General features: G+C 43.5%; 2 protein-coding genes across 2 annotated transcripts; one reads left to right on the forward strand and one right to left on the reverse strand.

Annotated features, from left to right (window-relative positions):
* Nucleotides 1–3,349: 3,349 nt before the first annotated feature.
* Nucleotides 3,350–4,050, reverse strand: LOC147416706 (uncharacterized). Its single transcript, XM_086508131.1, has 4 exons — nt 3,870–4,050; nt 3,705–3,779; nt 3,510–3,622; nt 3,350–3,418 (listed from the first exon to the last, which is right to left on the reverse strand). The coding sequence occupies exons 1-4, from the start codon at nt 3,900–3,902 to the stop codon at nt 3,382–3,384; spliced, it is 258 nt and encodes an 85-aa protein (XP_086364257.1). The 5' UTR covers nt 3,903–4,050; the 3' UTR covers nt 3,350–3,381.
* A 19,671-nt stretch (nt 4,051–23,721) lies between these two features.
* On the forward strand, nt 23,722–24,673 carry LOC147416707 (uncharacterized). The gene is made up of 4 exons (XM_086508130.1): nt 23,722–24,153; nt 24,244–24,318; nt 24,401–24,513; nt 24,605–24,673. Exons 1-4 carry the CDS (start codon nt 24,121–24,123, stop codon nt 24,639–24,641), a joined length of 258 nt encoding a protein of 85 aa, XP_086364256.1. The 5' UTR covers nt 23,722–24,120; the 3' UTR covers nt 24,642–24,673.
* Nucleotides 24,674–26,188: the final 1,515 nt, after the last annotated feature.

Below are 26,188 nucleotides of genomic sequence, written 5' to 3' on the forward strand. Positions count from 1 at the left end.
GAAAGAGCACATGAAAGTATGAGAACCAAGCATGGGCATTTCCGATGTGAATTGCCACAGTTGATTGATTTGGATCAGAAAGACAAGATTCGATCTCATTGTTTACGTGTGTTTGGTGAACGGTTTGGCACTCTGTATCTTTGTTCATCTACATTGCATGCACAGTCTTTGAAGAAGACAAGATTTTTTCCACTCACTTTACATGGAATAGGTATGTTCATGTTTTTGTGTTGGAAGTGGTTTCAGGAATTTTCAGCCATGGAGATTCCTGAAGAAGAAAGAACCATGACTCGTGACGAAGTTGAAGCATCGAAGAAGCCTCAGAAGCCTTTAAGTCGCTTTCGGCGCAGCCCAAAGAAGCAAGCATTGCAAACCTTTATGAGGTTCAAGTACAGCACGACCCACACATCAGAGTGGGCCGGCGAAGAGTCCCTTCCAAGATTCCGGATGCTATTGGCGATCTCCCTCGAAGCCGTACAGTTCGGTATCAGTACCTCACTTTGAAAAGGAGAGGATGTCATGTGACACATCCAACCCTATGTGTCAATGGACAAGCTACAACATGACAAGGGTTCAGTCAGTCCAGTCAGTCTAGATTTAGAAGTGTTCTGGCACTTTTGTGAGTGTTCGCAGACCGTGCATGCCCAGGCACTTAATGTAGATGGATAGCTCTGGTTGCACACAGCATGATCGTAAGCATTCCCATCAAAATCCATCGGAATCGTTCAGGGGAATTTTCCAATGCATTTAGCCTATTTTCCTTATTTTTGACATTTTTCACTTATTATTTTTAAGTGACTTTTATTGGAAAGTAGGTAGGGCAAATTGAGTAAGTTTCTATATAAGCAAACCTGGGCTAGCACTAATTGGCAGAAGAGGCTGCAAGAGCACCTTGCTCAACAGGCAACTTCTCAGCAAGATCCCCCCTTGGTGGCGTTTTCCCTCCAAGCAAGACTCCCCCTTCACCTTGCGTTTTCATCAGCAAGCATCATCGCCGGAAGACTTCAGCACTTAGCGTTTTCAGCAGGCATCAACATCTGCCATAGCCTCCCAAGCATTGGCGTTTTTCATCAAGACTTCCTCGCAGCACAACCTCAGCCCTAGCATTTCCAGAATCCCCAAATCGCCCTCCCTTTGCATGGCATTTTCAACAGATTTCAGCAATAGACCAGTAAAACCAGCGAATTTCAGCCAGCAAACATCAGCCCATATCAACGTTTTTGGTTCCAGAAACTTTCAGCCATTAGCGTTTTTGGGACAGCAGTAGAATCGCAGCAGATTTCAGCCAGTAGGGTTTTTGGACAACAAGACAAAAGCAGTCAGTTTTCAGCCCTTGAGTCGGTCTCATCGTCCCCGTCGTCGACATCGACCTAGCCTAAATTTGCATCACATGCATCCACTTTGTACCAGTTTGTGCAATCAATCATAGACCACTCTCGCCAACGAGAGTGGGGCCTTCGGAGGAGGGTTTTACAACGTCTCTAGTGTCGTACTCTTCTCTCTCAATCTCGTACACTTTCACGCAGAGTGTCCATCCACATGTTGTGATCATTGCACTCTCTCATTAAGAACGGAAGGCTCTCCCTTCCATAAGAACAAAAAGGAACCTTGAGCACAATACGGAGCACTCATCTTGAGAAAGAACAACATTCATTCGCTGCACCTTACAATGGCCCACTCCTCAAAGAGACATCTAGAATCTCCATGGACACACCACGAAGAACTGGCTAGGCAAAATCTAAAAATCCATGCATCTGCCCTGAGATGGAAAAAGGCAAGGGTAGTCCCATGCTGCCCATCGACTGCCAGTGGTGTTGCCTTGCTGCAAGTGAAGCAAAACGTTGGGCTACAAAAAGGCTGGGGCTGGGAGAAGGGAGTTGGAAAACGCCAACAAACTGCCCTCCTCAACCCAAAGCTCACCTTGGAGCTGCCCCCAAGGGGCGCCATGCAACCTCAAGCATGTGCACACATTGCTCTCCCTCGTACCCCAACCCACACCTATATGGCTCCAAAGGTCTGGGGTCGGCCAATTGTCCACCAACCACCATGACCTCATAAACAGGAGAAAAATAGGAAACTGTCACGAAGAATGTACCAAAAGCCCACTAGGGCTATGGGGAAAAAGGAGGCAAGGCCGGGAAAAATACTCCCGGCTTGCAAGAGCCTAATGGCCATTGAACCAAGCCAAAATCCAAGGCTAAACATGGCTTGAGTGTCCCGACATGAGAAAACTACCTTACACTGACCGGACATAGCCACAAAACAACCCTCACTCCCCCACACCTGTCCCTGGAAGAAATTGGAACTGACTAAACAAATCCAAAGAGATGCCATAACTCTAACATCACTTAAAAAAGAGTGAAATGTTTCAGCACTTTCGCGTATGCAAGCCTTCTGAAACGCACTTCGTGAAAACACTAGCGTAGTCACATCCGACCAGGCAATGGACAACGCCTCTTTGGAGAGAGAAGCTCGTCACAATCGTCAATCTTTTGATGTAGATCAAAGTACTCAAAGGAGAGAGTCATTGATTGATACCCACACCTCTCATCCCAACCCAGCTTCACCTTCAACCAATGCCAAAAGCCTAAGTAGTGAGTGAGACTACATGGGGAGAACCCCCGTCACCCCTTAATTAGGCCCAACAGTGCGTAATGGTGTACTAGTGAAGAGTGTGTTTGTGGGTGTGTGGCTATAGCAAGGAATGTGATGAGGCTAAAAGCTAGAGCAATGAATAGGATAGGTGTCATAGGTAAGTGAAAAACAGGAAGCTGAGACTAAAAACGGGGCAACGTGTGGAAAAGGCAGCTTGGCTTGGGTGAAGTCTACGGCTAGAAAGGGTGGCACAAAGAATAGGGGAGGATGGCGGGCAAGTCTGATAGAGGCTGTCAAAGGCATTAGAATGCAGCAAGACAGCAATGGCAGACCAGCCAAGAGGCGGTAGAGGGCAGCATAGGTCGACAGTCGAGCAGAGATAGCGCGCAAGAGGAAGGGTTTGCTCTTGCAATGACGGGAAGATGACGAAATGGGCTTGGACTACGGCACTAGGGAAGGCACAGTGAGCGGCACCTCGGTTTCAAGCAGCCCGATTAAGGTTTCAACAGGTTTCGATTAGGTTTCAAACGGGTTTCACTTAGTGCTCTCTCTCTCTCTCTCTCTCTCTCTCTCTCTCTCTCTCTCTCTCTCTCTCTCTCTCTCTCTCTTCTCTCTCTCTCTCTCTCTGTATGTATGTATGTATGTATGTATTTTAATTTTTTATTTTTTTGTGTATATATACACACAAATATATACACGAAAATGGTGGGCTTCTACCCTTTGTATTGCATAAAGGCATTAATTTGAAGAAAGGAATAAACGAGCGATAGTAGGTCACAAATGAGGTTACCTTGATGGATAGAGAAATTTAGCACCAGCCAATCTGCATGAAGTCGAGCCAAAAGAATAACCTATTTGTGAACTGTCAACAGAGGAACATAACTACAAACTACGTGAAAGCACCTAAAATATACTTCTCTGAAGCATTATGCATGCACTTCCGCTTAAGAAGATTGACACTACTAGAAGATTCCCCAACGGCCACTTCCTTCAACTCTTCATCATCAGAAAGTTCCAAAGCTGTATCCTGAAACGAATGCCATTACACCAGTTAATCAGCTTCAAGTAAATACATGAGCTATAAATTGAACTTGAATCATCATACATACAATTGTATCACCAATAGCTTGCTGAGACCGCTTTGCTGAGCCTGAACGTCCTTTCGGACTGGTAAAGCCAGATCTCTGTAGATGGAAAATTATGAACAGGTACTGGTAAGGAGCGAGGCAAAACATACACAGAAAGTAGCAGATAAGAAAGTGTTTTTCACTAACCATGCTATTGATTGTTGTCAGACCATTAGCCATAGGAGAAACAAGATTTTTCCTGGCAAAGGAAACCTCCAGCACTCTTTCTCAGTTTGTTATATATATGTGTCAGAGTGTCTTGCAATTAAAAACAATAGGAAATGGCAGCAAACTACAAATCACTTACCCATGCTTACATTCCAAAATGGAGCAAAGGCAAAGAGAGGCAAGACACACATCACACACCAAAAATGCTTTAATAAAAACCCATGACAATCTCTGATTCGATACTTTTACAAAGACCACCACTTTTAGTGCTTTTTCAATCACTCTATACACATTTTGTAGGATCCTGATCCTAAAAAACATCACATGGCATATGCTCGCCCATACTTGTCCAGGCAACCCCAGATGCAGCCTCAAGTGAGAATGCATGCAGTTAGTACATAGTGTAACAAGAAGCGTTTCGTGTATTTGATCATTTTGAGGCAATTAATTTCGTTTCAGTTCGATAATGCCAAGACGAAACACACTACAAAACACATATGTTTCTAGAGGTTATAGGAAACCTAATATTAATGAGTCTGGTCGGTGGATGCATCTTATATACATGGTCACACACGTAATAATATATGCAGAAGTGAATGCGACAAGCCAATCGATGCATTGATGGGAATCACAAAAGAAATGGCAAACATGAAAGCAAAACCGAATAGCAAAAGATAAGATGATGGACATCACAGTAGACATGATCAACCCGTTGATGGGAATCATGATAGGCACGGCCAACATGAAAGCAGAAGTGAATGTGACAACCAATCGATGCATTGATAGTGCAATAGACATGGCAAGCATGAAAGCAAAATTGAATGGCAAATGCGTCAAGCTCTTTGTCAAAGCCAAAATCTTTTGTGACATGAACAGTTCCTTCTATGTGGTAATTGCGTATGTGATCATTTGCCTAGCACTACGACATCTGATCAACTTGACTGTGTTTTGCAGATCCCGACCGAGGGGGGCCTAAACCCTAGAAAAAAGATCTACTAACTTATGAGTGCATATTGAGGGCCTAAAAAATTAAAGAAGAAGAAACAAATACTTCCCAACTTATGGGGCACTGGCCGAGGGACATAAAACCAAAAGTCAAAAGCTAGAACTCTAGAGTAGACTTCCAAAAATCACGTTGACCTGCTGACGTGGCATTGCGGTACGGATTTCGGCGTTTAGCGTTGTTGGTTGCTGACACGGCACTACTGTACAGACTTTCCATTTTTAGCGCTGACAAGCCACGTGGCAGTCTGATACATATTTCCACAAATCAAGCTGGCTGATTTTAGCAGTTTTCAGGACTAGCTTTTTTGGAGCATTTGCTTTTAGATCCTTATGCTTTTAGGAAAAGCAGAGCCCATGTACTCTTTATAAGTGCCATTCTTTCGAGCATTTGGACGCAGAGCTGGAAGATCTGGACCCAACGGGAGTTGTACTCTTGCGAATCAATAATAAAGAAATACCGAAAGGGACGCCAATCTTTGGGGCCAACACGTCTTGGCTCGGAACTTCACTGCGCCATGTCGTCTCTCTCTCTTTTCAAATTGTTTTGAAGTACTAAAGTGTTGCCAAGTGTGTAGATTACAGTGTCTCTGTATTTTCATAACCCACTTGTACACCATAGAGGGCGAAACTAATTCAATTACCTATTAACTTTACACACAGCACTAAGAAGAAAAGAGAACACAGATGCATCCAACGACTAGAATGTCACAACGCACACAAAGACCGACACCCAATAGGCCCCAAAGACTGGCACCCCTTTCTCTATTTCTTTATTCAAATGAAAATAGACGATCCGGACGCGTAGATCAAAGTCTCACAAAGCTGTCCAAACAAGATGAGGGCAAAAATTGCAGGTTTATGACCCAATTTTGGCAACATAACGACGCCAAAACCCTTGTAAGGTTAAAAGCACATGTCTAGGACGGATTCCCTCGCAATTTAGAGGCTTTCTAGTGAGCTGTGACAGAATTTCAGCGTGCTGTAATCCTCTGTTTTTCCACTGTCAGGTGCCCAAAGCCCTGTCTAAGCATCCCAAGGCCTTCCTGAGGCTCCCCTAGTGTTCTCTTGCAGATTAGGTGCAAAACCCCAACCTGCAGAAAAACATAGCAGGCTATAATTCTATGTTTTAGATCGTTTTTAGCAAAGCAAACACATATATGCGTGTCCCAAGGGCTCCCGCACGCAATGGGACAGTCCCCCTGTGATTTGGACGGGTTTTCACTCGAGAGAAAACTCTCCAAATTCGCAATCTTTTGAGATGGAAATGTGCATACTTGTGGGGGATTAGCAATTAGCTAATCCGGTTTGTGTTTAGAAGGCTTTTGTGCTTAGCATTCAAGCGTGTACATAAAATTGTACATAGTCAACTGAGAAGCCCAACTAGTGAGGCATTACCATATGTGCAAAGGGGAGAAAGAGATGCACGAGAGCAATTTATCGCGCTTATATGAGACAAAGGAGAAGGCAAAGCTTCCATTAAAGCTTAAACCTTCACCCACTACTCACGCACACACTATAAATGAACACTAATCCAAAAATCAGCCCTCTCATTTGGGTGCCCCCGCTTGATGATGTGTCTTATAGGTTGCTTGCTACTACCAAGTGTCCAGTTTGCCCCTTTTGTCACAACAATGACGTGGCAAGCCCTAGGACACACACACACACACAACCGCTACCGTGCAACAACTCGGGAATTGCACCGATATGCTGATGTGGCATTGTACGGACAACCGCAAAATGCGTTGAAATGCTAACGTGGCAACGTACGGAATTCCGTGATTTACGCTAACAATAGGGCCTTCCCAAATCGCACTGCCAGCTTTTGGGATTAAATGCTTTTGAGTTGAGAAGCTTTTAGAGATCAATTGCTTTTATTTTTAACTAATTTTGGGGCTCTGCTTTTGGGCATCCCTTGTAAGAATAAATAAGCCGAAGGGCTCACTTCTCTAGGCATCTGGACGCAAAGATAGAGTGAGCACCCGCGGCTCTTGTACTTTGCACACAGATTAATATAAAAAAAATACCGAAAGTGGTTGCCAGTCTTTGGGGCGAATACCTCTTGGCACGGAACTACAACCGGGTCATGTTGTCTATTGTGAATTGTTTAAAGTGAATCTCTGTTGTGTTGCAGTAAATCTTGACTTGAGGTGTCCAAGTTTGTTACACCTTTGGTTTAATTCCCTAGTTCCCACCAACATATAAAGTTGTAAGTGACTTACCGAGTGGCCCAAATCATCTATGGTGCACACAAGCTTCATACTCATTAGAATTCAGTGCCAAGACTGACCAACCTAGATTTCCAATGTGAGAAGCTTGTTCGGCCGCAACCGTTTCACACTGGCCATGAAATGTCCACTTGCACCTTTTCAAGGGTTCCAAGGAAAAGAAGTAAAAATAAAATAAATAAATATATGTAGTACATATTTATAGAAGGCAATAGGAAAAATACACCTCCTGGTGACACACCCCACCCTTGAAATACTGATATCACATATATTCTATGATGGGAATCCAAGATATGCATGCTTTCGAAAATGTAGCGTTGGACGATTAGACGATCCCACCAACCTGGCTTCCACACATATATCAAGAATAGAAGTCTTCTGGTGTATACTCTCAAGCAAAAACTTCTCTAGCCAAATTTTGTATGGAAAGAGTAGATACAATTGCTAACTACTCCTTTAAGCATCATGAACCATGCTCTTACTTGGCTCCAAAGAGATACAACAAGTCAATGTCGGTTCCATCTAAAAGGCTTCAAGTCGTGCATGTCCAGACGCTTAGAGTAGATGCATATCCTCTGGTTGCACACAGCATGATCATCAACATTACCATCAGAATCCATCAAGAGTATTTTCCAATGCACATAACCATTTTCCCTACTTAAGCCATTTTTCACTTATTATTAATAAGTGACTTTGTTGGGAAACCGGGCAAAGTTGGTAAGAGAATATATAAGAAAAGCTAGCTCTAGCACTTTCTGGTAGGGACCAAGTATCCAACAGTGACACCTTCTCAGCAAGACTCCCCTAGCATTTTCAGTCACCAAATAAGCCAACGTTTTCAGCATTTTGCAAATTAGCCCAGCGTTTTGCATTTGCAGATGAAGCCTGGCGAACAGCAGATCATAGCAACTCCCTAGCGTTTTTGCACCAAGCAACAAAAATCAGCCCGGCGTTTTTGCATTGCAGACCAACCTCAACGTTTTGCAGATTCCCGGCGACAGGTCAGCATAGAGCATCAGCATTTTTGCATTTTCAGCCGTTTAGTCTCCATACCACAGTCCCCAAACCTCGCAGATCTCACCTTCCCCACAACAGATCCTCGTTGCAAAGTCGGTCAGATAGGCCAACCTTTGCAGATTCAGCCCTCTATTCGCAGATTTCAAGCATCTGCGTTTTCAGCGCGTCGTCGTCGCATCGTCCTCATCGCCGTCATCACCGACATAGAGTCAGAATTCAGCAAATACAAGATTTGCAGATTTCAGCCATTAGCGTTTTCAGTTTTCCAGCCCGTCTCGACGTCGTCGGCAAGTCCATCGCTTGTAAGATAATTGTGCAATGAATAGTTGACCGCTCTCGCCATAGAGAGTGGGGACTTCGGAGGAGGGTTTGACAACTTTTCTGGTGTCGTTATTTTTCTTCTCTCTATCTCTCAGTCTCAACACCCTCATTCACAGTGTTTCCCACTTTGTTTGTGATCATTTGCACTCTCTCACTAAAGGAAACGGAAGGCTCTCCCTTCCTAAGTAAAAGGAAACCCTTGAGCACAGTTCGGGGCACTCATCTTGAGCAAAGTTCAACATTCAGTGCCGCTGCACACCTTACACCAAGTGCGCCGATACTCACAGTCAGTGTCTGCTAAGACAGTTTATGGCCTCTGTCTGTTTTGTAGGCGTAATCGAGGGCGATTACAATGCTTTCAAGAGGGGGGTATGTCACAACTGGTGTTCGTGTCATGCCACGACAACAGACCACACACTACTCTCTCTGGCAGACAGGAGTCCCAAAATTACAGACTTACTGACGTGGCATGTTGTACGACCCGTGATCTACGGCGCAAATTGCAGCGGAAAAAGCGACAGCTGTATGGAATTGCAACTTTTGACGATGCATGAGAATGCTAAGCAAATTTTTAGAAGCTTTTGGAAGCCTTGCTTTATTTTTTTAGAAGCTCTGATAGTAGCTTTATTTTAAGTTGATATTAAAAAAAAAGATTGGCAGCTTATGGAGCTCTGCTTTTGCATCCCTTGTAACAAATAAATAATTGGCTTTGGCTCCGACTCCTCAGAGCATCTGGACGCAGAGACTGAGAGTGAGACCCCTCCCACTCCCTTGTCCTTTGAGCACAGATTATACAAAAAGAAATAGAGAAAGGGCGTCAGTCTTTGGGGCCAATATCCTAGGCAAGAACTCCATCCACGGGCCGGGTCGAATCAATTGTGAACTGTGAACAGTTTTGGAGAGAATCTTTGTTGTGTCGCACGAGAATCTTGACTTGGAGTGTCCAAGTTGTTACAAGTAAAGAGAATGAATCACGCAAACCGAATCACAACTCATCACAAGATTTCGGAGAGGAAAGGGAATCAGACGATAGTGCATTCGAGGTTCCGACAATACACAAAACCATATGTAAATTCATCAAAGAATTCCAGAGAAGAAAACGACCGATAAGAGTGTGTCCCATGGTTCCGACGATTGAGATTGAGTGCCAATGAACGGGAAAGACCAGCGCGGCTACCACCAAGTCCCAAGGTACAAGAAAAGAACAGAAAGGGAATCATCTGGTAGATCAAAGAATTCCAAGGATCCAAATTGAGGTGGCAAGGGCAAGGTCGGCCATCACAACCACCAACAAGTCAAAGAGCACAATTGAAAAGAATTGAAAGGTAAGCTAGGTCCCACCGAAAATTTGGTTAAGGTACTTTAGGCCCTCGATGCAAAGTGGATGGAGGAGGAGAGCCTCAAAAATTCTCTTCAGAGAGCTATACGTTGAAGCTTTTGGGCTATTAGCAGTGTCTATACCAAAAGTTACCGATGAATCGGCAAGCTAAATTTGGTGTGGTGTGGACTGCACAAGAGGGCTCTCCTCCTTTGTCACAGATTGCCTAGATTGAATAAAGTCACTAATTCCTCATTGATTTTAGTGTACTTACAGACTGACAGTAGTTTTGCGGAATGACTTTAAGAACAGACGTGCATTGAATTGGAAATTCCTTAATTGGATTAAAAACATGTGCTCTTTCATGTGTGCATTGTTGGAGACGTGTAGAGAGAGAGAAAAATATCTGCAACATTTTATCTAATAAATGATTTGAACGTAGTGCATCTAGACATCAGTTAGAGATCAACGAGATCTGGATGTGATGGCTAAATGAGATTCTAGCACATCAAGATATCTATCTGGATGAGATAACTGGATATTGTTGTGAGTGCATCAAGAGTTCCGAAAGGATGAGGTAGACGCAGAGTGATCTAGGTGCATCAAAAGTTCTAGACGGAATGAGATGGCTAGATTGAATGATTGAAACACAGTGTTCAATGTGAACTAATTGTGTGATTTTGTGAACTGCATGCTATGTGGATGATCCGTCTTGTGAAATGGTCATGGCATGGTTTGCTTGTACAAAGGAAGGATATGAACAATTTAGTAGAACGAGAGTCGAGACATCCGTGAAGAGGTCAACGAGATTGGGATGTGAATGCTAAATGGTTACAATTATCAGCATTTGTATCTAAGACCCTCCACAAAAATATGATTGATCACTGACTGATGTCTTTAAAAACGTGTTGGATTAATGGAGTCTGGTACATGAGTACATAGAGTCAATGTCTACTAGAGAAAGTTTCTATCCTTTGGCTATCTTTACAAGTGTAATTGAAACAGACTTGGACACTCCAAGTCAAGAATCAATCGCGACAGCACCCAATAAACCACTTTAAAAAACAATTCACAGATCACAATAGATTTGCACTGGCCTGGCGGAGTTCCGTGCCTAGAGATATTGGCCCCAAAGACTGGCGCCCCTTTCGGTATTTCTTTTTGTATTCATCAATCAACAAAGTACAAGAGAGCGGTTAGGTTTCACTCTCAACTCTGCGTCCAGATGCTCTGAGAAGTGAGGCCCTCACCACTAATTTAAAGGTTACAAGGGATTCCCAAAAGCAGAGCCCCAAAAGCTTCAAAGCAAAAGCAGATTCTCTTCTCTCTCTCAATGAGAGTCAGTAAAAAGAACAAATTCTCTTTTTCTCTTTCTTTCTCCCAAATCAAAGCGAACAGCTGAATTTGCGTCGCTCAAAATTTCCCATTTATTTATATATATATATATATATATATATATATATATATATATATATTATTCCCGTCTCCGTGAGTTCAAGAAATTAGGGTTTTGACAGAAATTAGGGTTTGTAAGAATTTTAGGGTTTTTGGCAGAAATTAGGGTTTCTGCTATCCGCCACGTCATCACTTTGTGACATACCCCCCTCTTGAAAGCATTGTAAATCGACCGCGGATTACGCATGCAAAACCGACAAAAGCCATAAACCGTCTTAGCAGACACCTGATTGTTAGTACCTACGTACTAGGAACACACATCTAGCACAATACAAATCGACAGTCCAATCACACGACATCACAGGACATCACCAGACATCACAGGACATCACATGACATTCAACATTCATTCGGATCTTAGACCATGATTTATCGGCAATGTAGCTAGCAATCACATCTAGGTCTAACGGGACCTCATCGATGTCCGATTGACTAACCCCTATTGCAACCATGTCTATTTGAGATCAAGTAACCAAAATGCTGCAGTCATTTCGTCTATCAGTTCCTGCACTCACAAGAAGTCAAGAACAAATCAGTATCATAATCCGAAATTCCATTTCATAAAGTCATCCAGCAGAATACTGTCAGCTCTCAGTATCCCTGAAGTCAAAGAGACATCAGTGACTTTAGTATCAAATCGAGGCATCTGTTGACAAAGGAGCGGAGTAACCCCCTCTTGTGCATCCCACTGCACCAGATCTTCGGCGAAGCTGAGTTTCTGGGTTTCCGTTTGGATTAGACTATGCTAAACCAAAACATCGAGGTAAAGTTTCACAATCCGAGGAGTATCTGCTAGGTCCTCCTCCTCCTCCACTTCGCATCAAATGCAGGAAAGTTCTTGAACTTAACCAAGAACCCCGCCTTCGGACTTTTACCTTTCTTCGTATCATTATGTGCCAAAAAAATCTGTTCAGGAACAAGGATCTCCCTCGTTTTCTTCCACTGCAGGTTGCTCATCAGCGCATCACCCATAACAGGGTTCAAGAGACTCACATGCAATGCATTATGAATCCTCCAAGTATCGGCAGTTTCAATCGAAGGAGACATCATTTATCTTGTCATAATCTAGAAAGGTCCGTAGTATCACATACTAAGCTTTGGAAAAAGCCTCTCCTTTCCCTTTTTCTTTCTTAGGCATGCCCTGAACACCCTATCAATGCAACAAAGTTTGCCAATGCTCGGTGTAATGGCAACATCCCATCCGGGTGCCAGTCGACTTAAACCTCCGCCTGTGGCGTCAGTCTGTCGGGCTAATTCCAAATCGAGCCGCCAATTCCAAGTGAAAAGAAGTTGGCCTTGGCTCCTTCAAAAGAGCTTCCTGATCCTTCACTTTGCCCCAAAGCGGCAAAGTTTTACTTTCATTCTTTTGATTCGGTGCAAGGCCCACGCCAGTGGTACCAGTTCTGCTTTTCTATCTGCCTTTCTGCCACATTCCTCAGCTGCTCTCGAACTCTCAATTTGTCGTCTCTTTATCATTCTGTTCTTTCAATGCCTTATTAGGGCACTTCGCGGAATAAAAATCCATGTTCCCCGTATCCAAAGCACTTCCCCTCTCTGATGAAGCGAGCTCTCTCCTCAGAGTAAGCTTGGGTCGTGCATTATCTTTTTTTTCTCTGGGTTGCTCTTTTTCATTCTACTTTCATTCCCAGAAGTCTGTTCGGCTCGTTGTGTCATGGCCTCATCTGTGGGGTATCAGACTGCCAGAGTGAATTGCAAAGCCCGCTTCGCATGACTCCATCAACTCCTGAATAAACTGACTTTTGTTCCAAGCAGTGATCTCGGATCTCTGTAGGCAGACCCCAAGGTAACCGCTCAATCTGTTCTCTAAACGAGATCTTCTTGAATGAAGAGGCGGGTAGAAAAAGTTCCAGAATCTTTCACAATAAGCATTGATGTATCTTTCTTGGTCATCCGAAGATGGTTCCAAGCAGCTCGTACATCTCGTTCATATTCTTGCATCAACCAAGAAGAAATAAAAAGATTCTTAAATTTCAGCCATTTAACTGGCGCACTCTTGTTAAAAGAAGCGTGGACCACCAAGTACAGCATTCCCCTTAAGGTAAAAGGTAGCTCTCTGAATCTTGGAATGCTCTGAATAGCGTCCTTCCGCGAAAGCGAATCCAAAACTGCTGAATAAAAGACAAAGCTTCGAAACATCTGAGTATCCTAAAAAGTATCAAACTTGATCGAGTGCCACTTCCTTAAACTCTCGGACTTTCTTGCTTTTTTTTTTCAAGAAAGTCATAACTGGTTGCTTTGTAAAAATTCTTCTTGTTCGCATAAAACTTTCCGTCTCGGAATCTGAGCTGTCTAAAGACAATCCCTCAGAAGAACAGTCAGTCTCGGGTGAAATGTAGCCTTCTTTCTTGCCCTTTCCGATGCTTTGTTTAATTGCATCGCTTTTTTTACCTTTTCTGTTTCTTTTCGCTCGAATATCCGAGGCAGCTAGAAGAACTGTCAGAAGAAGAAGAAGAAGAAGAAGAAGAAGAAGAAGGGTTAGGTCCTTCAAAACTGATTCGCTACTTCAATTTCCAATGCCTTGTTACAATGTCGACCGACGACCCAAATCTCCTACGGAAATCCGTGCCTTCCTATTTTTTCTTTTGCGTGTCAAAAAGCTTCAGCAATCCGATCATCGACCACATCTCGCAGTTTCCTTCTCCGTATAATTCTTGAGCAGAAAATTTCTTTGAGGAAGGCGGGTTCGGGAGTGGTGTTTGGTTCGCTGGCCAGTCTCCATCAGTACGATCTTCCAAAGAGGTTGGTTCAATATTTTGCCATGGCAAAATATATGAACCAGACCTCTTTGGAAGAGGTACAGATGGAGTGGCAGAGAACCACAACACCACTCCCGAACCCGCTCTCAAGAAATTTTCTGCCTCCAAGAAATATACGGAGAAGGAACTGGAGAATGTGGTTGATGCACGGATTGCTCAGCTTTTTGACACGCAAAAAAAGCATAGGAAAGGCACTGACTTCCGGGATATTTGGGTCGTCGGTCGACATTTGACAAGGCAAAGAAATTGAAGAAAGCGCGTCAAGTTTGAAGACCTACCCAGTTCTTCTTCTTCTTCTTCTTCTTCTTCTTCTTCTGACAGTTCTTCTAGCTCCTCGGATTCGAGCGAAGAAGACAGAAAAGGTAAAAAAAGCGAAGCAAGAAACAAAGCTTCGGAAAGGGCAAGAAGAAGGCTACATCTCGCCCAGAGACTGACAGTTCTTCTGAGGACTTGTCTATAGACAGCTCAGATTCCGATGACGGAAAGTTTTATGCGAACAAGAAGAATTTTTACAAAGCCAACCAGTATGACTTTCTTGAAGAAAAAAAGCAAGAAAGTCCGAGAGTTTAAGGAAGGTGGCCACTCGATCAAGTTTGATACTTTTTAGGATACTCAGATGCTTCGAAGGCTTTGTCTTTTATTCAGCAGTTTGATATCGCTTTCGCGGAAGGACGCTATTCAGAGCATTCCAAGATTCAGAGAGCTACCTCTTACCTTAAGGGGAATGCTCGTACTTGGTGGTCCACGCTTCTTTTAACAAGAGTGCGCCAGTTAAATGGCTGAAATTTAAGAATCTTTTTATTTCTTCTTGGTTGATGCAAGAATATGAACGAGATGTACGAGCTGCTTGGAACCATCTTCGGATGACCAAGAAAGATACAATCAATGCTTATTGTGAAAGATTCTGGAACTCTTTTCTACCCGCCTCTTCATTCAAGAAGATCTCGTTTAGAGAACAGATTGAGCGGTTTACCTTGGGTCTGCCTACAGAGATCCGAGATCACTGCTTGGAACAAAAGTCAGCTTCTATTCAGGAGTTGATGAGTCATGCGAAGCGGGGCTTTGCAATTCACTCTGGCAGTCTGACCTACCCCACAGATGAGGCCATGACACAACGAGCCGAACAGACTTCTGGGAATGAAAGTAGAATGAAAAAGAGCAACCCAGAGAAAAAAAAGGATGCACGACCCAAGCTTACTCCTGAGGAGAGAGCTCGCTTCATCAGAGAGGGGAAGTGCTTTGGATACGGGGAACATGGATATCTCCGCGAAGTGCCCTAATAAGGCATTGAAAGAACAGAATGATAAAGACGACGACAAATCTGAGAGTTCGAGAGCAGCTGAGGAATGTGGCAGAAAGGCAGATAGAAAAGCAGAACTGGTACCACATGGCGTGGGACTTGCACCGAATCAAATGAATGAAAGTACAAACTTTGCCGCTTTTGGGGCAAAGTGAAGGATCAGGAAGCTCTTTTGAAGGAGCCAAGGCCAACTTCTTTTCACTTGGAATTGGCGGCTCGATTTGGAATTACGCCCGACAGACTGACGCCACAGGCGGAGGTAGTTCGACTGGCACCCGGATGGGATGTTGCCATTACACCGAGCATTGGCAAACTTTGTTTGCAATGATAGGGGTGTTCAGGGCATGCCTAAGAAAGAAAAAGGGAAAGGAGAGGCTTTTTCCAAAGCTTAGTATGTGATACTACGGACCTTTCTAGATTACTGACAAGATAAATGATGTCTCCTTCCGATTGAAACTGCCAGATACTTGGAGGATTCATAATGCATTGCATGTGAGTCTCTTGAACCCTGTTAAGGTGATGCGCCTGATGAGCAACCTGCAGTGGAAGAAAACGAGGAGATCCTTGTTCCTGAACAGATTTTGGCACATAATGATACGAAGAAAGGTAAAGTCCGAAGGCGGGTTCTTGGTTAAGTTCAAGAACTTTCCTGCATTTGATGCGAAGTGGATGGAGGAGGAGGACCTAGCAGATACTCCTCGGATTGTGAAACTTTACCTCGATGTTTTGGTTTAGCATAGTCTACTCCAAACGGAACCCAGAAACTCAGCTTCGCCGAAGATCTGGTGCAGTGGGATGCACAAGAGGGGAGTTACTCCGCTCCTTTGTCAACAGATGCCTCGATTTTGATACTAAAGTCACTGATGTCTCTTTGAGCTTCAGGGATACTGAGAGCTGACAGTATTCTGCTGGATGACTTTATGAAATGGAATTTCGGATTATGATACTGATTTGTTCTTGACTTCTGTGAGTGCAGGAACTGATAGACGAAATGACTGCAGCATTTTGGTCTACTTGATCTCAAATAGACATGGTTGCAATAGGGGTTAGTCAATCGGACATCGATGAGGTCCCGATTAGACCTAGATGTGATTGCTAGCTACATTGCCGATAAATCATGGTCTAAGATCCGAATGAATGTTGAATGTCATGTGATGTCCTGTGATGTCTGGTGATGTCCTGTGATGTCGTGTGATGTGACTGTCGATTTTGTACATGTGCTAGATGTGTGTTCCTAGTACGTAGGTACTAACAATCAGTGTCTGCTAAGACGGTTTATGGCTTTTGTCGGTTTTGCATGCGTAATCGCGGTCGATTACAATGCTTTCAAGAGGGGGGTATGTCACAAAGTGATGACGTGGCGGATAGCAGAAACCCTAATTTCTGCCAAAAACCCTAAAATTCTTACAAACCCTAATTTCTGTCAAAAACCCTAATTTCTTGAACTCACGGAGACGGAATATATATATATATATATATATTATATATATATATATATATATAAATAAATGGGAAATTTTGAGCGACGCAAATCTCAGCTGTTCGCTTTGATTTGGGAGAAAGAAAGAGAAAAAGAGAATTTGCTTTTTACTGACTCTCATTGAGAGAGAGAGAGAATCTGCTTTTGCTTTGAAGCTTTTGGGGCTCTGCTTTTGGAATCCCTTGTAACCTTTAAATTAGTGGTGAGGGCCTCACTTCTCAGAGCATCTGGACGCAGAGTCTGAGAGTGAAACCCTAACCGCTCTCTTGTACTTTGTTGATTGATGAATACAAAAAGAAATACCGAAAGGGGCGCCAGTCTTTGGGGCCAATATCTCTAGGCACGGAACTCCGCCAGGCCAGTGCAAATCTATTGTGATCTGTGAATTGTTTTAAAGTGGTTATTGGGTGCTGTCGCGATTGATTCTTGACTTGGAGTGTCCAAGTCTGTTTCAATTACACTTGTAAAGATAGCCAAAGGATAGAAACTTTCTCTAGTAGACATTGACTCTATGTACTCATGTACCAGACTCCATTAATCCAACACGTTTTTAAAGACATCAGTCAGTGATCAATCATATTTTTGTGGAGGGTCTTAGATACAAATGCTGATAATTGTAACCATTTAGCATTCACATCCCAATCTCGTTGACCTCTTCACGGATGTCTCGACTCTCGTTCTACTAAATCTTGTTCATATCCTTCCTTTGTACAAGCAAACCATGCCCATGACCATTTCACAAGACGGATCATCCACATAGCATGCAGTTCACAAAATCACACAATTAGTTCACATTGAACACTGTGTTTCAATCATTCAATCTAGCCATCTCATTCCGTCTAGAACTTTTGATGCACCTAGATCACTCTGCGTCTACCTCATCCTTTCGGAACTCTTGATGCACTCACAACAATATCCAGTTATCTCATCCAGATAGATATCTTGATGTGCTAGAATCTCATTTAGCCATCACATCCAGATCTCGTTGATCTCTAACTGATGTCTAGATGCACTACGTTCAAATCATTTATTAGATAAAATGTTGCAGATATTTTCTCTCTCTCTACACGTCTCCAACAATGCACACATGAAAGAGCACATGTTTTTAATCCAATTAAGGAAATTTCCAATTCAATGCACGTCTGTTCTTAAAGTCATTCCGCAAACTACTGTCAGTCTGTAAGTACACTAAAATCTCAATGAGGAATTAGTGACTTTATTCAATCTAGGCAATCTGTGACAAAGGAGGAGAGCCCTCTTGTGCAGTCCACACCACACCAAATTTAGCTTGCCGATTCATCGGTAACTTTTGGTATAGACACTGCTAATAGCCCAAAAGCTTCAACGTATAGCTCTCTGAAGAGAATTTTTGAGGCTCTCCTCCTCCATCCACTTTGCATCGAGGGCCTAAAGTACCCTTAACCAAATTATCCGGTGGACCTAGCTTACCTTTCAATTCTTTTCAATTGTGCTCTTTGACTTGTTGGTGGTTGTGATGGCCGACCTTGCCCTTGCCACCTCAATTTGGATCCTTGGAATTCTTTGATCTACCAGATGATTCCCTTTCTGTTCTTTTCTTGTACCTTGGGACTTGGTGGTAGCCTCGCTGGTCTCTCCCGTTCATTGGCACTCAATCTCAATCGTCGGAACCATGGGACACACTCTTATCCGGTCGTTTTCTCTCTCTGGAATTCTTTGATGAATTTACATATGGTTCTTGTGTATTGTCGGAACCCTCGAATGCACTATCGTCTGATTCCCTTTCCTCTCCGAAATCTTGTGATGAGTTGTGATTCGGTTTGCGTGATTCATTCTCTTTACTTGTAACAAACTTGGACACTCCCAAGTCAAGATTCTCGTGCGACACAACAAAGATTCTCTCCAAAACTGTTCACAGTTCACAATTGATTCGACCCGGCCCGATGGAGTTCTGTGCCTAGGGATATTGGCCCCAAAGACTGACGCCCCTTTCTCTATTTCTTTTTGTATTAATCTGTGCTCAAAGGACAAGGGAGTGGGAGGTCTCACTCTCAGTCTCTGCGTCCAGATGCTCTGAGGAGTCGGAGCCAAAGCCACTTATTTATTTGTTACAAGGGATGCCAAAAGCAGAGCTCCATAAGCTGCCAATCTTTTTTTTTAATATCAACTTAAAATAAAGCTACTTATCTAGAGCTTCTAAAAAATAAAGCAAGGCTTCCAAAAAGCTTCTAAAAATTTGCTTAGCATTCTCATGCGTCAAAAGTTGCAATTCCATACAGCTGTCGCTTTTTCCGCTGCAATTTGCGCCGTAGATCACGGGTCCGTACAACATGCCACGTCAGTAAGTCTGTAATTTTCGGGACTCCTGTCTGCCAGAGAGAGTGTGTGAGTCTGTTGTCGTGGCATGACACGACACCAGTTTGTGACATACCCCCCTCTTGAAAGCATTGTAATCGCCCTCGATTACGCCTACAAAACAGACAGAGGCCATAAACTGTCTTAGCAGACACTGACTGTGAGTATCGGCGCACTAGGTGTAAGGTGCAGCGGCACTGAATGTTGAACTTTGCTCAAGATGAGTGCCCCGAACTGTGCTCAAGGGTTCCTTTTACTTACGGAAGGGAGAGCCTTCCGTTCCTTTAGTGAGAGAGTGCAAATGATCACAAACAAAGTGGGAAACACTGTGAATGAGGGTGTTGAGACTGAGAGATAGAGAGAGAAAAATACGACACCAGAAAAGAAAAGTGTCAAACCCTCCTCCGAAGTCCCCACTCTCTATGGCGAGAGCGGTCAACTATTCATTGCACAAATCTCTACAATGCGATGGACTTGCCGACGACGTCGAGACGGGCTGAAAACTGAAAACGCTAATGGCTGAAATCTGCAAATCTTGTATTTGCTGAATTCTGACTCTATGTCGGTGATGACGGCGATGAGGACGATGCGACGACGACGCGCTGAAAACGCAGATGCTGAAATCTGCGAATAGCGGGCTGAATCTGCAAAGGTTGGCCTATCTGACCGTGCAACGAGGATCTGTTGTGGGAAGGTGAGATCTGCGAGGTTTGGGGACTGTGGTATGGAGACTAACGGCTGAAAATGCAAAATGCTGATGCTCTATGCTGACCTGTCGCCGGGAATCTGCAAAACGTTGAGGTTGGTCTGCAATGCAAAAACGCCGGGCTGATTTGTTGCTTGGTGCAAAAACGCTAGGGAGTCTGCTATGATCTGCTGTTCGCCAGGCTTCATCTGCAAATGCAAAACGCTGGGCTAATTTGCAAAATGCTGAAAACGTTGGCTTATTTGGTGACTGAAAATGCTAGGGAGTCTTGCTGAGAAGGTGCACTGTTGGATACTTGGTCCCTACCAGAAAGTGCTAGAGCTAGCTTTTCTTATATATTCTCTTACCAACTTTGCCCGGTTTCCCAACAAAGTCACTTATTAATAATAAGTGAAAAATGGCTTAAGTAGGGAAAATAGGTTATGTGCATTGGAAAATACTCTTGATGGATTCTGATGGTAATGTTGATGATCATGCTGTGTGCAACCAGAGGATATGCATCTACTCTAAGCGTCTGGACATGCACGACTTGAAGCCTTTTAGATGGAACCGACATTGACTTGTTGTATCTCTTTGGAGCCAAGTAAGAGCATGGTTCATGATGCTTAAAGGAGTAGTTAAGCAATTGTATCTACTCTTTCCATACAAAATTTGGCTAGAGAAGTTTTTGCTTGAGAGTACACCAGAAGACTTCTATTCTTGATATATGTGTGGAAGCCAGGTTGGTGGGATCGTCTAATCGTCCAACGCTACATTTTCGAAAGCATGCATATCTTGGATTCCCATCATAGAATATATGTGATATCAGTATTTCAAGGGTGGGGTGTGTCACCAGGAGGTGTATTTTTCCTATTGCCTTCTATAAATATGTACTACATATATTTATTTATTTTATTTTTACTTCTTTTCCTTGGAACCCTTGAAAAGGTGCAAGTGGACATTTCATGGCCAGTGTGAAACGGTTGCGGCCGAACAAGCTTCTCACATTGGAAATCTAGGTTGGTCAGTCTTGGCACTGAATTCTAATGAGTATGGAAGCTTGTGTGCACCATAATAAGATTTGGGCCACTCGGTAAGTCACTTACAACTTTATATGTTGGTGGGAACTAGGGAATTAAACCAAAGGTGTAACAAACTTGGACACCTCAAGTCAAGATTTACTGCAACACAACAGAGATTCACTTTAAAACAATTCACAATAGACAACATGACCCGGTGTAGTTCCGTGCCAAGAGGTATTCGCCCCAAAGACTGGCAACCACTTTCGGTATTTCTTTTTATATTAATCTGTGTGCAAAGTACAAGAGCCCGCGGGTGCTCACTCTATCTTTGCGTCCAGATGCCTAGAGAAGTGAGCCCTTCGGGCTTATTTATTCTTACAAGGGATGCCCAAAAGCAGAGCCCCAAAATTAGTTAAAAATAAAAGCAATTGATCTCTAAAAGCTTCTCAACTCAAAAGCATTAATCCCCAAAAGCTGGCAGTGCGATTTGCGGAAGGCCCTATTGTTAGCGTAAATCACGGAATTCCGTACGTTGCCACGTTAGCATTTCAACGCATTTTGCGGTTGTCCGTACAATGCCACATCAGCATATCGGTGCAATTCCCGAGTTGTTGCCACGGTAGCGGTGTGTGTGTGTGTGTGTCCTAGGGCTTGCCACGTCATTGATTTGTGACAAAAGGGGCAAACTGGACACTTGGTAGTAGCAAAGCAACCTATAAGACACATCATCAAGCGGGGGCACCCAAATGAGAGGGCTGATTTTTGGATTAGTGTTCATTTATAGTGTGTGCGTGAGTAGTGGGTGCAGGTTTACAGCTTTAATGGAAAGCTTGCCTTCTCCTTTGTCTCATATAGCGCGATAATTTGCTCTCGTGCATCTCTTTCTCCCCTTTGCACATATGGTAATGCCTCACTAGTTGGGCTTCTCAGTTGACTATGTACAATTTTGAGGGTTTTATGCGCGCTTGCTAAGGCAAGAGCCTTCTAAACACAAACCGGATTAGCTAATTGCTAATCCCCCACAAGTATGCACATTTCCATCTCAAAAGATTGCGAATTTGGAGAGTTTTCTCGAGTGAAAACCCGTCCAAATCACAGGGGGACTGTCCCATTGCGTGCGGGAGCCCTTGGGACACGCATATATGTGTTTGCTTTGCTAAAAACGATCTAAAACATAGAATTATAGCCTGCTATGTTTTTCTGCAGGTTTGGGGTTTTGCACCTAATCTGCAAGAGAACACTAGGGGAGCCTCAGGAAGGCCTTGGGATGCTTAGACAGGGCTTTGGGCACCTGACAGTGGAAAAACAGAGGATTACAGCACGCTGAAATTCTGTCACAGCTCACTAGAAAGCCTCTAAATTGCGAGGGAATCCGTCCTAGACATGTGCTTTTAACCTTACAAGGGTTTTGGCGTCGTTATGTTGCCAAAATTGGGTCATAAACCTGCAATTTTTGCCCTCATCTTGTTTGGACAGCTTTGTGAGACTTTGATCTACGCGTCCGGATCGTCTATTTTCATTTGAATAAAGAAATAGAGAAAGGGGTGCCAGTCTTTGGGGCCTATTGGGTGTCGGTCTTTGTGTGCGTTGTGACATTCTAGTCGTTGGATGCATCTGTGTTCTCTTTTCTTCTTAGTGCTGTGTGTAAAGTTAATAGGTAATTGAATTAGTTTCGCCCTCTATGGTGTACAAGTGGGTTATGAAAATACAGAGACACTGTAATCTACACACTTGGCAACACTTTAGTACTTCAAAACAATTTGAAAAGAGAGAGAGACGACATGGCGCAGTGAAGTTCCGAGCCAAGACGTGTTGGCCCCAAAGATTGGCGTCCCTTTCGGTATTTCTTTATTATTGATTCGCAAGAGTACAACTCCCGTTGGGTCCAGATCTTCCAGCTCTGCGTCCAAATGCTCGAAAGAATGGCACTTATAAAGAGTACATGGGCTCTGCTTTTCCTAAAAGCATAAGGATCTAAAAGCAAATGCTCCAAAAAAGCTAGTCCTGAAAACTGCTAAAATCAGCCAGCTTGATTTGTGGAAATATGTATCAGACTGCCACGTGGCTTGTCAGCGCTAAAAATGGAAAGTCTGTACAGTAGTGCCGTGTCAGCAACCAACAACGCTAAACGCCGAAATCCGTACCGCAATGCCACGTCAGCAGGTCAACGTGATTTTTGGAAGTCTACTCTAGAGTTCTAGCTTTTGACTTTTGGTTTTATGTCCCTCGGCCAGTGCCCCATAAGTTGGGAAGTATTTGTTTCTTCTTCTTTAATTTTTTAGGCCCTCAATATGCACTCATAAGTTAGTAGATCTTTTTTCTAGGGTTTAGGCCCCCCTCGGTCGGGATCTGCAAAACACAGTCAAGTTGATCAGATGTCGTAGTGCTAGGCAAATGATCACATACGCAATTACCACATAGAAGGAACTGTTCATGTCACAAAAGATTTTGGCTTTGACAAAGAGCTTGACGCATTTGCCATTCAATTTTGCTTTCATGCTTGCCATGTCTATTGCACTATCAATGCATCGATTGTTGTCACATTCACTTCTGCTTTCATGTTGGCCGTGCCTATCATGATTCCCATCAACGGGTTGATCATGTCTACTGTGATGTCCATCATCTTATCTTTTGCTATTCGGTTTTGCTTTCATGTTTGCCATTTCTTTTGTGATTCCCATCAATGCATCGATTGGCTTGTCGCATTCACTTCTGCATATATTATTACGTGTGTGACCATGTATATAAGATGCATCCACCGACCAGACTCATTAATATTAGGTTTCCTATAACCTCTAGAAACATATGTGTTTTGTAGTGTGTTTCGTCTTGGCATTATCGAACTGAAACGAAATTAATTGCCTCAAAATGATCAAATACACGAAACGCTTCTTGTTACACTATGTACTAACTGCATGCATTCTCACTTGAGGCTGCATCTGGGGTTGCCTGGACAAGTATGGGCGAGCATATGCCATGTGATGTTTTTTAGGATCAGGATCCTACAAAATGTGTATGAGGGTGATTGAAAAAGCACTAAAAGTGGTGGTCTTTGTAAAAGTATCGAATCAGAGATTGTCATGGGTTTTTATTAAAGCATTTTTGGTGTGTGATGTGTGTCTTGCCTCTCTTTGCCTTTGCTCCATTTTGGAATGTAAGCATGGGTAAGTGATTTGTAGTTTGCTGCCATTTCCTATTGTTTTTAATTGCAAGACACTCTGACACATATATATAACAAACTGAGAAAGAGTGCTGGAGGTTTCCTTTGCCAGGAAAAATCTTGTTTCTCCTATGGCTAATGGTCTGACAACAATCAATAGCATGGTTAGTGAAAAACACTTTCTTATCTGCTACTTTCTGTGTATGTTTTGCCTCGCTCCTTACCAGTACCTGTTCATAATTTTCCATCTACAGAGATCTGGCTTTACCAGTCCGAAAGGACGTTCAGGCTCAGCAAAGCGGTCTCAGCAAGCTATTGGTGATACAATTGTATGTATGATGATTCAAGTTCAATTTATAGCTCATGTATTTACTTGAAGCTGATTAACTGGTGTAATGGCATTCGTTTCAGGATACAGCTTTGGAACTTTCTGATGATGAAGAGTTGAAGGAAGTGGCCGTTGGGGAATCTTCTAGTAGTGTCAATCTTCTTAAGCGGAAGTGCATGCATAATGCTTCAGAGAAGTATATTTTAGGTGCTTTCACGTAGTTTGTAGTTATGTTCCTCTGTTGACAGTTCACAAATAGGTTATTCTTTTGGCTCGACTTCATGCAGATTGGCTGGTGCTAAATTTCTCTATCCATCAAGGTAACCTCATTTGTGACCTACTATCGCTCGTTTATTCCTTTCTTCAAATTAATGCCTTTATGCAATACAAAGGGTAGAAGCCCACCATTTTCGTGTATATATTTGTGTGTATATATACACAAAAAAATAAAAAATTAAAATACATACATACATACATACATACAGAGAGAGAGAGAGAGAGAGAGAAGAGAGAGAGAGAGAGAGAGAGAGAGAGAGAGAGAGAGAGAGAGAGAGAGAGAGAGAGAGCACTAAGTGAAACCCGTTTGAAACCTAATCGAAACCTGTTGAAACCTTAATCGGGCTGCTTGAAACCGAGGTGCCGCTCACTGTGCCTTCCCTAGTGCCGTAGTCCAAGCCCATTTCGTCATCTTCCCGTCATTGCAAGAGCAAACCCTTCCTCTTGCGCGCTATCTCTGCTCGACTGTCGACCTATGCTGCCCTCTACCGCCTCTTGGCTGGTCTGCCATTGCTGTCTTGCTGCATTCTAATGCCTTTGACAGCCTCTATCAGACTTGCCCGCCATCCTCCCCTATTCTTTGTGCCACCCTTTCTAGCCGTAGACTTCACCCAAGCCAAGCTGCCTTTTCCCACACGTTGCCCCGTTTTTAGTCTCAGCTTCCTGTTTTTCACTTACCTATGACACCTATCCTATTCATTGCTCTAGCTTTTAGCCTCATCACATTCCTTGCTATAGCCACACACCCACAAACACACTCTTCACTAGTACACCATTACGCACTGTTGGGCCTAATTAAGGGGTGACGGGGGTTCTCCCCATGTAGTCTCACTCACTACTTAGGCTTTTGGCATTGGTTGAAGGTGAAGCTGGGTTGGGATGAGAGGTGTGGGTATCAATCAATGACTCTCTCCTTTGAGTACTTTGATCTACATCAAAAGATTGACGATTGTGACGAGCTTCTCTCTCCAAAGAGGCGTTGTCCATTGCCTGGTCGGATGTGACTACGCTAGTGTTTTCACGAAGTGCGTTTCAGAAGGCTTGCATACGCGAAAGTGCTGAAACATTTCACTCTTTTTTAAGTGATGTTAGAGTTATGGCATCTCTTTGGATTTGTTTAGTCAGTTCCAATTTCTTCCAGGGACAGGTGTGGGGGAGTGAGGGTTGTTTTGTGGCTATGTCCGGTCAGTGTAAGGTAGTTTTCTCATGTCGGGACACTCAAGCCATGTTTAGCCTTGGATTTTGGCTTGGTTCAATGGCCATTAGGCTCTTGCAAGCCGGGAGTATTTTTCCCGGCCTTGCCTCCTTTTTCCCCATAGCCCTAGTGGGCTTTTGGTACATTCTTCGTGACAGTTTCCTATTTTTCTCCTGTTTATGAGGTCATGGGGTTGGTGGACAATTGGCCGACCCCAGACCTTTGGAGCCATATAGGTGTGGGTTGGGGTACGAGGGAGAGCAATGTGTGCACATGCTTGAGGTTGCATGGCGCCCCTTGGGGGCAGCTCCAAGGTGAGCTTTGGGTTGAGGAGGGCAGTTTGTTGGCGTTTTCCAACTCCCTTCTCCCAGCCCCAGCCTTTTTGTAGCCCAACGTTTTG

The sequence above is a fragment of the Adiantum capillus-veneris genome, unplaced genomic scaffold, assembly GCF_014529385.1.
Source record: "Adiantum capillus-veneris isolate H3 unplaced genomic scaffold, ASM1452938v2 Hic_scaffold_577, whole genome shotgun sequence".
Taxonomy (NCBI): Eukaryota; Viridiplantae; Streptophyta; class Polypodiopsida; order Polypodiales; family Pteridaceae; genus Adiantum; species Adiantum capillus-veneris.